Here is a 10,329-nt window from a genome sequence, read left to right as displayed (position 1 = left end):
AAAGGGCGGTGGGCGAGGCTAGCAGCTGGGTTTAAACTGGGCTTTTCAGTGTGTGAACTTCCTTGCCAACTACTTTCTCTCCCTTCTGCCTCTGTAACGGCCTGGTTACAGAAACAGCTGCATCTACGGTGGTTGGTCATCACCAGGAAAACAGCTGGACTCTGCTCCCAATCTGTCTTCTCTCCTTAAACTCAAGAAGCAACACTGCCAAGGAAGAAGGGAGAATTATCCAGTTCCCAAATTTCCTCCAAATGGCGAAGGGGGGAAAATGCCCTTCTCTGCTTCCACTCTGGGATGAGCCCTGCACCGCCGCCTGGGCCCTGCTAATAAAAGCGCAAAGCGTAAATGGCTTAGGGATTATTGGCTTTCGCCCTTGGACTGAGACATGAGATCACGATTTTCAGTCGGGAAAGGAACCGCCTCTGCCAGGCTGCCGAGGCCGCCGCTTCCCCTCCCTGCGCGGGTCCTGCATTACATCACGGTGAGCTCTTGCTGGTAGGGGGAGAGGAGACTTCTCCTGGGACCTAGCCCCAGACAAGGAAGGATGAATCAGATAAAAAGGAGGGGTGGGAGGAGTGATGTTGAGGAAGTGGAAAAAGGAAAAGGCAGGTCCCAGTAGCACACCATCTTTAGAGGCTGTGTGTAGAAGCAAAACGGAACAGCCTAACGCAGCTGCACCCCAAATGCGTTCCTGCAACACCTCCAAGCCCACCTGAACCCCAATTTTAAGTCCACATAAACGGATACAGAAAGCTGTGAGGATACTTAGGTAGAGGAGATTAAGGGTGCCTCAGTCAGGCCCCCTGGACCTGAAAGGACTAAGAGCATCCGCACTGGGGTGGGGTGGGGTTGGGTGGGGTAGGGTGGGGTGGGTGGACCAGAAGGCCGGGCGGGGGCGCAGCAGCCAGCGGTTACCTCCCCTGCCAGGCGACAGCAGTCAGAGGGGGGAGGCAGAAGCGCCTCCTCCCCGCCCTAAGCCCGGGCTGCAGCTCAGGGGGAGGACGGTGCCTCACCTAGCCCCCGATGAGGGGCGTATCATGCCATGGCAGCGCCTGCGAACGACAGCGGCGGCAGCACCCAAAGCAGGAGCAGCAGCCCCCGGAGCCGAAACGGAGTTGGGGGTACTGCGGCTGGAGCTCGCGACGGCGGAGACTCGGGAGTCCGGGACGCCACGGCGACCGCCCCCAGCCTCCCACCGCTCGAGGACTACGAGTGCAAAATCTGCTACAACTACTTCGACGCGGACCGGCGCGCCCCCAAGCTGCTGGCATGCCTGCACACCTTCTGCCAGGAGTGCTTGAGCCAGCTGCAGCTCCGCGCCGCCGCCGCTTCCAGCGCCGTCCCTGAGCGCGCACCCCGCCCGCCACCCTGGCACGGCCCGCCCGGCGCCATCGCGTGCCCGGTGTGCCGCCACCGCACGCCGCTGCCGGACAGCCGCGTACACGGCCTGCCCAACAACACCAAGCTTGCCGAGGCCTTCCCGCTGGCTCTGCGAGCCGCACACGATCCGCTGCCCCAAGACCGCCTCCCGCCGTTGGCCTCCCGCCGCCCCGCGCCCACCGCCCCGCCGCCAGTCCCCGCCCCGCAGCCGGCGCAGCCGGCGCCACCACCCGCTGAGGACGCCGCCCCCGGACCTCCGGGCCGCCCGGGTCTCCGCGCCCCGGGCGCCTACGAGAGCTGTCAGAACTGCAAGCGGGCGGCGCTCACCGCCGGCTGCGTGTGCGTAGTCTTCTCGTTCCTCTCCATGGTGGTGCTGCTGTTCACCGGTCTCATCTTCGTCAACCACTACGGCGGCGGTGGCGGCGGCGGCGGGGGTGGGGGACCCCCGAGCAGCGGTTCGTCCCCCGGCCCCGCCCCAGCTACCGGATCGCCCTCGCCTGTGGGACCCATTTGCCTGTCGGTGGCTAGCATCCTGGCACTCTTCTCGGTGGTAGTTACCTGGATCATCTGCTGGCTCAAGTACCGGCCCGATGGGACCGCCGCGGGCTCCGCAGGAAGCGGCGGCAGTGGCTCCAGGGCGCGGGCGGCCGCAACTCTGGGCAGTGCCCGGAGGAGCGATACGTAGCGGGAAGGCACACCCGGGGCATCGTCTACCCTGAGTATCCCCAGGGGACCCGGTTTTGGACTCAGTGAGCTGGGGTTTCTCCCCGCTTCGTCTGTGACCACGAACCAACGAACCACTGCGGAGTCTCAGTTTCCTTTCTCTTCTCTTTTTGTTCCCTGTTTCCCTTACCTTGAGCGAGAGAGGGAAACAGAAGAGAGTGGGATGCTGGTGTGTGTGGGATCTCCTTTATGCGTCACTCCCACCTTGACCAAAGTATGTGGCTGTCCCTGCCCCATAGCCTGCAGATGTGCAGAAAGCGGATTCCTGGCGCCTAGGACTTGGGCGCTCGTTTAGGGTAGCGCGCGCGCACTTGTCCGCCACAGTTGTGAATGGACTTGAATCTCTTAAAGGAAAAATGAATAAGGTGTAAAAGCAAAGGATCTTCCTGCGTCTCAGAGATCCTGGGAGGACAGACTGATAAACAAACAGTCGGGATCCACGCGCCTGGAGTTGAGCCGCAGGCTAGACCTTGCCGTAGCCGGCGTCTGCGCGGAACTGGGCAGGTGCTCAGCGCGCGTGCGCGTCCCGGGCTGTCTCTGGTCTCCCTGAAGCGCGCACTCGGTGGTGATCCGTTGCTTTCCGCCTGGTGCCTGGAGCCAAGCCCAGAAGTCCCATCTCTTGGAGGCTTGCGGTTGTTTTATTCACAGTGTTACTGGCAGGCAGTCATTTTCATCTTCTGTAACCGGACTCGACTCAGGGAGCTTAAAGAGCCTGACCTCTCAAAACTGACTGACTGTTGCCCCCACCTGGAAGACAGTGAAAGCTATTTATTCAAAGTATAAACTATAAGCTTCCCCCTTTCCCGTGGCACCCCGCTCCCCCAAGTTCACTAAAAAAATAATTTACTTTTGAATATATAAATCTGGAAGTTTTGCACAGACGTTGTTTTGAGCGGTGTCATTTCTCTCTTACCTCTGATCCAAACACATTTCAAAATAATATGCAGAAAATCAAGGTGTGTTAGTAGTTCAAGATTTTATACTGTGAAACGATAACTTTCAACTATATGAAAACATATAATAGTGCCCAAAGAGAAACTGAAAAATGTCTCTGTCTCTGGTTATCAAGATAATGTACATTTAGCATATTTTGAGTTTAATTGTCCGATGTCATGGAATCACTGGAATGTCCACGCTAAATGGGGAAAAATACATATGGACCCGATTTTGAGACGAAAGGGGTGATTTGTGGGTGTGTACTACACATGGTAGACTTGCCTTTTTAGGAGGAAAACGTGGGTCTAAAATGTATTTTGTGTGAAAACAAATGTTTTATTCCACTTTTTGGAAGTTGGGGAGAGATCATTGGGAAAAATCGGAGATGCCACAGGGGGTGTGCTGTTTTCCCTCGTGTATTATGACACCTGCATGATGTCTCTGTATTAACTGATCTCCAGTGAAGCATTTATATCTATCATATGGGTGGAGTAATTTATTGGCCATCCATTAAGTAGCATGGCTGCAGTTTAGGAACCACAATATGGCGTGTTATATGTCTATGCTGTCTTAATAAAAACAGGAAGTGTTTATAGAAAATAAGACGCACTGGATTTCGGCACATTTTTATTTCATGGTGAAATCGCTCCCAGCTCTTTTCCTAGCCTTTCTTCTCCTTGGGTACATGCTTCAATCCAAGTCCCGATGCCAGATTTTGATTGAGGCTCAGAGAGGAAAAATTGCTCACATGTGACAGTGTAGTTAGTTAAGATGAGCATTTTGTGTATTTCTGAGCTTTTTTATTTTTTTAAACAATTTTTCGTAGTTTGTATGTGTTTAGCTGCGTGTATGTCTGTGTACTGCATGTGTTCCTGGTGCCTGTGAAGGCCAGAAGGAGGCCTTGGACCCCTGGAAGTGGAGTTACAGACCAAGTGTGAGAAAACATGGGGACCACCATGGGGTCACTGGAACTCTAACCTTGGTCCTCCAATGCTCTTAACCATTGACCCTCATTTCTAGCTTTTGAGACCCCTTGAAGACCTCTCCTGAAACACTCTCCCCCACACACAACTGTTGTAATATTCTAGGAAGAGAAGAGTTTAGTCCCCTGTAACAGGCACAAAACCTAAATCTTGATGTCACACTGCTGTTGGTGGTTTCTGTGACCTGCGTCTTGTCCCAATTAAGAGTCACATTTCAGAGGTGAGTCATGACTTATATACCCTGAACATCTCATGCTGCTTTTATTTTTTTTTCTGTTTTATTCACTCTTTCCTCACCTCCTGTGCAGACATTCTGTTTATAATCACTGTGGCTGAAATGCATCCACACTTGTATGTATATGTGGATGTGTGTATATGTGGATGTATACACATGACATATGCACACTAGTAACAGACCGTGGCTTTGCGGATGTGGCCATTCATACATAAACATGTGTTTGCTATTTCATTTCCTTCAACTGGCAGCCTAAAAGTCTGCATAGAGTTACTGAGAGACCAGCTGGCTTCTTACTTATAGCTTATTTATGGTCCACAGAAATGAACCAATGATTTAGGCTTTTCATACAGGAGAAGTGCATCTTGGAGTTGCCTCGGCCACAATGAGAGCCACATTTTGCTTCTTTTGTGGGTTGCACACGTAACTCTCTTGTGGAAATTGAATTAGAATTGCTGAAAATCAAATAGATACCATTAGTGGCTCAGTACACAGAGAGATTTTTCACCTTGGTTGACCTTGCTTTGGTTGCTAATTTCTAACTCTCTTACCAGAACCAGAGGGTCAGCAAAATGAGGTGATCGTCTGTCCCTCCTGCATTGAGGTGAGCCCTCTTCTATTTTGCAGATTCGATTCGATTTAACCATTCACCCAGAAGCCTTTGCTACTTTTATATTTATACATCTCTTTTATCCACCCTTTCCTTACCTCCACAACAGGAATTGGAATTCCTATAGCAAGAATGTATCTCCACTGCGTAAATGGATGCCGTGTGTGTGTGTGTGTGTGTGTGTGTGTGTGTGTGTGTGTGTTTTCTTTTGTTTTTGAGATGGGTTTCTTTGTATAGAAACCATGGCTGTCCCAGATCTTGCTCGGTATACCAGGCTTGCCTCTAACTCACAGACATACACCTGCCTCTGTCTCCTGAATACTGAGGGCTGGGTTACCCTGCCTGTATTAGATATGCCTTAAATATCCACACTAGTAACAGAACTTGACTTCCATTTATGGAAAGGCCTGGCATAACAACACCTTAGACAATGCAGGAGTTTGGAGAGCCATGATTGAAATAACATCATTATTTCTTTCATTAATTCATTGTCTAGAGGGCTTCAGGGATGGCAGGAGGTACCTTTTCAAGACAATTCTCCCCTCTGCATCTTAGAGAGGAGACTGAGTCAATCTCGGGTTCAGCTCCATCTTCAGAGTAGAAAAGTCCAGCAAAATTAAATCTAGTCTGTCTTGCACAGCCCTTTGGAAGTTTGAAGAGCTCATGATTTCAGAGTTCAAGGGCTGCAGGTTAGTCTAAATTTCAAGTGTAAATGTTTATCCTGCTGCTTGCTTGGCCCCTGAATGCTACCTGATATTAAAGCACATTAGCACCTGCAGCCCATTGATACGGTCTAAGGATTGCTTTCTCCTTATTTGGAAAGACCTTGGGAAATCACCTGACTTCTTTCCACCTCAGGCTCTTCCACAGTAAAATTTGAGGAGAAGTTCAGCAGTAACCCACCTCTGCCTCAAGAGGTTGGCAGGAGGATTTGTCCTCATAGGAGTTACCAGCTAAAGTGCCCTGAATACTGAAGCTTCGTGCAGCTGTGTTGTCTGCTTTCATTCAAGGTTTTAATTTCACCTTGGCAGAGAGTTCTGCTATATCTACTACCTGTCCCCAGATACTAGACCACTAGCTATCCTTCCTGGTGTTTGAAATTGCCCACAGAAGTCTTGTTTATTTTCGGTGTGTGTGAGGGAGGGTAACATTATTTGTACCTAACTGTACCAGATGTAAAGTCGAGAACAGGAACCTTATTTTGCTGGTCCTCCCACAAAGCACTGGCGAGCTCTCAGCACAAAGTAAGTGGGCAATAAGTTACACAGTTAAGTTGTCAAAAGGAAAACTCTGGGCTAAATGTTGAACTTCCCGACTCATTCTGCCAATCGGAACTCCCGAGGTCTGAGGGCTATGGAGTAGGTGGGGAGATGGATGGTTTTCTTTACATCTGAAGAATATTTTTAAGGATGGAAAAACTAAGGGCGGAAGATATATCTCTCAGGCCCAGTATGCCTAAAACTCAGCATGGTGGTGGACTGACTTACACTCCTGGAATGCCAACCCTGAGGAGGTAGAAGCAGGAGGATCCAGAGTTCAAGTCTTCTTCCACTATTTATGTAGCCTGGGCTTCTCTAGACCCTGTCTAAAAACAAAACAAATGCATGAGAAATGTAGTTACAAAAAACACTCTGAGTCCTGGGTAAAACACTGAAACCCTTCAGGGAATTTCAAGCTGCATATTCGTCCACAGAAACGCAGTAAAAAAGATATTTGGATTTTGTTTCTAAGCATATCTGCTCTGTGACATTTAGAGTGTGCTTGCGAGCATGTCCGTACTGTGCTTTCTACATGTAAGGAGTGGTAACTACACTTGACAGAAGGCTTTTCCGTTTCCCATTACTCCTTGTTTCATTAACCCATCAAGCCTGTTCACTAACCTGCTAATTTTATGGGTCTCAGCAGCTCCAGCATCTGATTAATTCTGTGACCCAACACACACACTCTCCCTCTCTCTCTCTCTCTCTCTCTCTCTCTCTCTCTCTCTCTCTCTCTCTCTTTCTCTCTCAGAGTGTGGCTTGAAAGACTAGATACTATTCGATCAGTCACTGTCTCAAAGATGAGTGTTAAAAGCAACTGCAGTTGACCTTAGTTTGAAGTTCCGAGTTTGAATCAAGTGCAGGGGAGATTTTCTGTGCTTCCTTGGGTCTTTTGATTGTTTGTGTAAGATAAGCTCTGCAAGGTAACCCATCACCATCCCTTCCATCAGCTTTGATACTGAGGTTTCTGTTCTCTTAAACAGATCTAAATTGTGCCAAAAGAGGAGCAATTTTGTTTCCATGATACATTTGAACCAGTCCTGATCATAAGACACTTGGGGAAGTGAGTGTCTATAATCCAATCACCAAGAATATTCCTAGGAGCCTCAGAAGAATGAGCGCATTTCCTTTACAAAAACAGTTGTCTTTGCATGTAAAATTGGATTATCTTTGGTTTAGAAATGCCAATTTCCAGGGGGTCCAGTGTGTGGGGGAGGGGCTGAGATGAGAAGGGGTGGAGAAGTCTTGCTAACTTATAATATTTCAAAACAGATCCCCGCATAAACATGAGAAAGCGTCTAATCTTTGCAGAAAGACAGTATTTCGACAGCTATTTCAGAAAACATGGGTGATGTGGTCCCCTTCGTCCCTGAGTAGTCTCCATCACATATAAATTAATATTTCTATTGTGTGTTCGTTGACCAAACGATTTTTCAACTGAACTTGAGGACTTGAGATGGTGTAGCCTCTGCCCTTACGGTTTGGGGGAGGAATTAAAACTAGTGAGAATTAGAAACTTTTTTGTCTGAGTGGGGAAAAACCTGGGAGGAGCAACTTCATCAAGGAAAACGATTTGTTTTCAGAGGCCTATTTCTTACCAAACACACAGAGCAAATTTATCCTGATGGAAGCATTCGCGCAGCTAAGGCACCCAGGTCTAGAGCTACCTGGCCCGCAAGGACAAGCCTGCGGAAGCTCTGGCCCTCAAAGGCCTCAATTGATTGGCCAGGGCGGGGAGGAGGCGGTGTGGTGGCTTTTCTAAAAGGCGCCCCAGGTGATTTTCTAAGCTGCTAAAATTGGGAGCCCTATATTTCACACCTTAATGAAACGCCACTGTCTCCCTAATCTCACTTTAATGAACTCGACCCTGTCAGGTTTTTTTTTCCCCCTTTAAAGTGGAAATTCCTTGAAGGAGCGGGACAGTTCTTGGATTTTGGAAGTGGGTGTACTTAACTTTGGAACTCAAAGAAACCTATTTTAACCTCTGCTTTCGCTCCCTTACAACGCGCGTGAGCGTGTCGGTGTGCCGTGATTATTGTAACTTATTTGCAGTGCCTTCTAAATTGAGGTTTTTCTGTGAACTTTCCCACCCCTGCTAAGGTGTCTGTGATCGCAGCTACTCGGGAAACCGAGGCAAAAGTCGGGGACCAGACTGAACCACATAGCCAATATCTAGTCTATAAACAAACAAAGATTTGGGGCGATTTCTGAATAACCAGGAAAGATTTTGCGGCTGGGGACAGGTGCGAATATTGGCTCCAGTTTGGGTGTCAGAGCTAGCTAATGTCTTGAAATAATTACTGGGAGAGCTATTAGGTTTCCTTATAAAGTTCCTCGTGCATGTTAATTCCATACCCTTGGAACCAGGTGTAAATAGATTTGCCCAGACCCAGACCCAGACTCACCTTCAGTGCTATGAAGCGGGTTAGCCTTGATTCCCCCCAACCCCCAGAGAGTTTGAATGCAGTAGTCAGCCATGACTCCCTCTGGACTTTTGGGAGAACAAATAGAGTTCATCTCTGGGATCCACAGGCTGCTTCTGCTACTATTTGAAAACCTGGGACAACAATGAGGTTGCCCGCAGGGTAGAGGTGGGGGCTTCCCTTTAGAGACAGTGGGGAAGAATTCAGCATCCTGGGAAGGGGTCGTCTCTATCATCCCACCAGCCTTCTAATCAGGACAGAATCCCCGACCTACTAGGAGCACAGCCTCGCATCTGCTGTGCCCTTATTCCTAGCCCAGGTAAATATGTACTCGAAAAGAGGGCACCAAGACAATTCCAAGACTCAAAGGCATTGCCCAGAAACTTTTCCTGGAAAAGAGAGGAGAGGAGGAGAGGAGATGAGAAGAGAGGAGAGGAGAGGAGAGCGAGGGGGTGGGAGGGAGGGAGGGAGGGAGGGGAAAATATATATGTATATATGTATGTGTATATATATATATATATATATATATATATATATATATATATATATATATATATATATATGTTTTGACCCAGGCTGGTTTTCTTATACTAAGATTACAGCTATATCATGGCCTCCAAACCTAAGCCTTCACACCTGCCCAGTAAACAATTTACCAATTAAGTTGCACCCCTGGCCCTGCTGTCCCTGTCACCTAGACCACTGTTTAGCTAAGGTGGTTGGTTTAGCCTCTCCCTGCCTCCAAGGTCGTTGGCCAGTCTTCCGGTCTGCTTAACAAGAGCTCTCCCACAGACTCACCCAGATTCCGGACACCCTTTGAGTAGTCTTGGTTTTCAGCCTCAGGTGTCTTTGGTGATATTTAGAATCTTTAGGGTCTTTAGGGTATTATTACTACGAATGGCCAGATAGAATCTTTAACAGCCCTGGGTTCCCACCAGCCACTCCTACTTGCTAGAAGGTTCACAGCAGCAGGGGTACTCAAAGCAGGAGTGCGAGTGCGAGTGCGGTGGCTCAGGGAGTCGTTCTAGGGTTCTCCTGCTTGGCTGGAAAGCAGGCTTGTAGAATCTCGATTCCACCTGTAGCTGGAAATTAGCCCCTGGTGAATGCCCAGCTTCGGTTTTGTGCCCGCCGCATGACAACTAACCTTGAAAGAAAGGCATTGTGGTGCACACTGGAAAGCACGGAAGGGAGGATACAGACATGTTCGAGGCTACGCTTGCCCATGGATGCACAAGGTAGAGAGAGTGTCTTTACCGAGCTCCCGCTCTGTCACCAGGACACGCAGTCGAGTATATGAATGGGAACATTTGGGTTCCTCAAAGGTGCCTGAGGGCTGGTTCTCAGGACCATGGTCCCCTCAGCCCCTCAGTCCGGATGTAGCACTTTCCAGGACAGAGATGCAGACGAAGGTGGAGAGGTGGCGGTTAGTTGAAAGGCTGTAGGTGCTCAGTCAATGAGGAACCTTGGGATGCACCCAAACTGCTGCCTTCCAACCCCGTGCCCTTTGCTGCGGGGAGGCCAGAAGAATCCTTTGAAGGATTTCTGAAAATAGACTTGTGCCTAATGTGTGTCTTGCTTGCCTACTATCTTTCTTGCTAGAATTCAAAGCCTCGTTGTCTCAAATTGGTCTTGGCTAAAACGGAGTCCCTGAGAAAAGCAGAAACGCTTGTTTAAAAATAAAGAAAAAGTTTTTAGTGGCTTTACACTAGATGTGTTTTCAAAGGTCACCGAAGTGGGGCAAATTTCTGAATTTTTTTAAAAATCCAGATGAGCTAGGTAG

The 10,329-nt window shown here is 49.0% G+C and overlaps 1 protein-coding gene and 1 long non-coding RNA gene across 2 annotated transcripts; one reads left to right on the top strand and one right to left on the bottom strand.

The window, feature by feature from the left end:
* The first annotated feature begins 952 nt into the window (after nt 1-952).
* Rnf228 (ring finger protein 228) lies at nt 953-3,642 on the top strand. Its single transcript, NM_001447221.1, is given in 1 exon segment — nt 953-3,642. A coding segment is annotated over 1 exon segment (1,023 nt). The 5' UTR covers nt 953-1,042; the 3' UTR covers nt 2,066-3,642.
* Nucleotides 2,268-9,406, bottom strand: LOC146768879 (uncharacerized LOC146768879). Its single transcript, NR_203069.1, has 2 exons — nt 9,348-9,406; nt 2,268-2,850 (listed from the first exon to the last, which is right to left on the bottom strand). It is a non-coding gene; the product is annotated as an uncharacerized LOC146768879 (long non-coding RNA).
* Between the last annotated feature and the right edge of the window lie 923 nt (nt 9,407-10,329).

Source organism: Rattus norvegicus, chromosome 9 (genome assembly GCF_021556685.1).
Source record: "Rattus norvegicus strain SHRSP/BbbUtx chromosome 9, alternate assembly SHRSP_T2T, whole genome shotgun sequence".
Lineage (NCBI taxonomy): Eukaryota > Metazoa > Chordata > Mammalia > Rodentia > Muridae > Rattus > Rattus norvegicus.
This window is presented reverse-complemented; position numbering and strand designations above follow the sequence as displayed.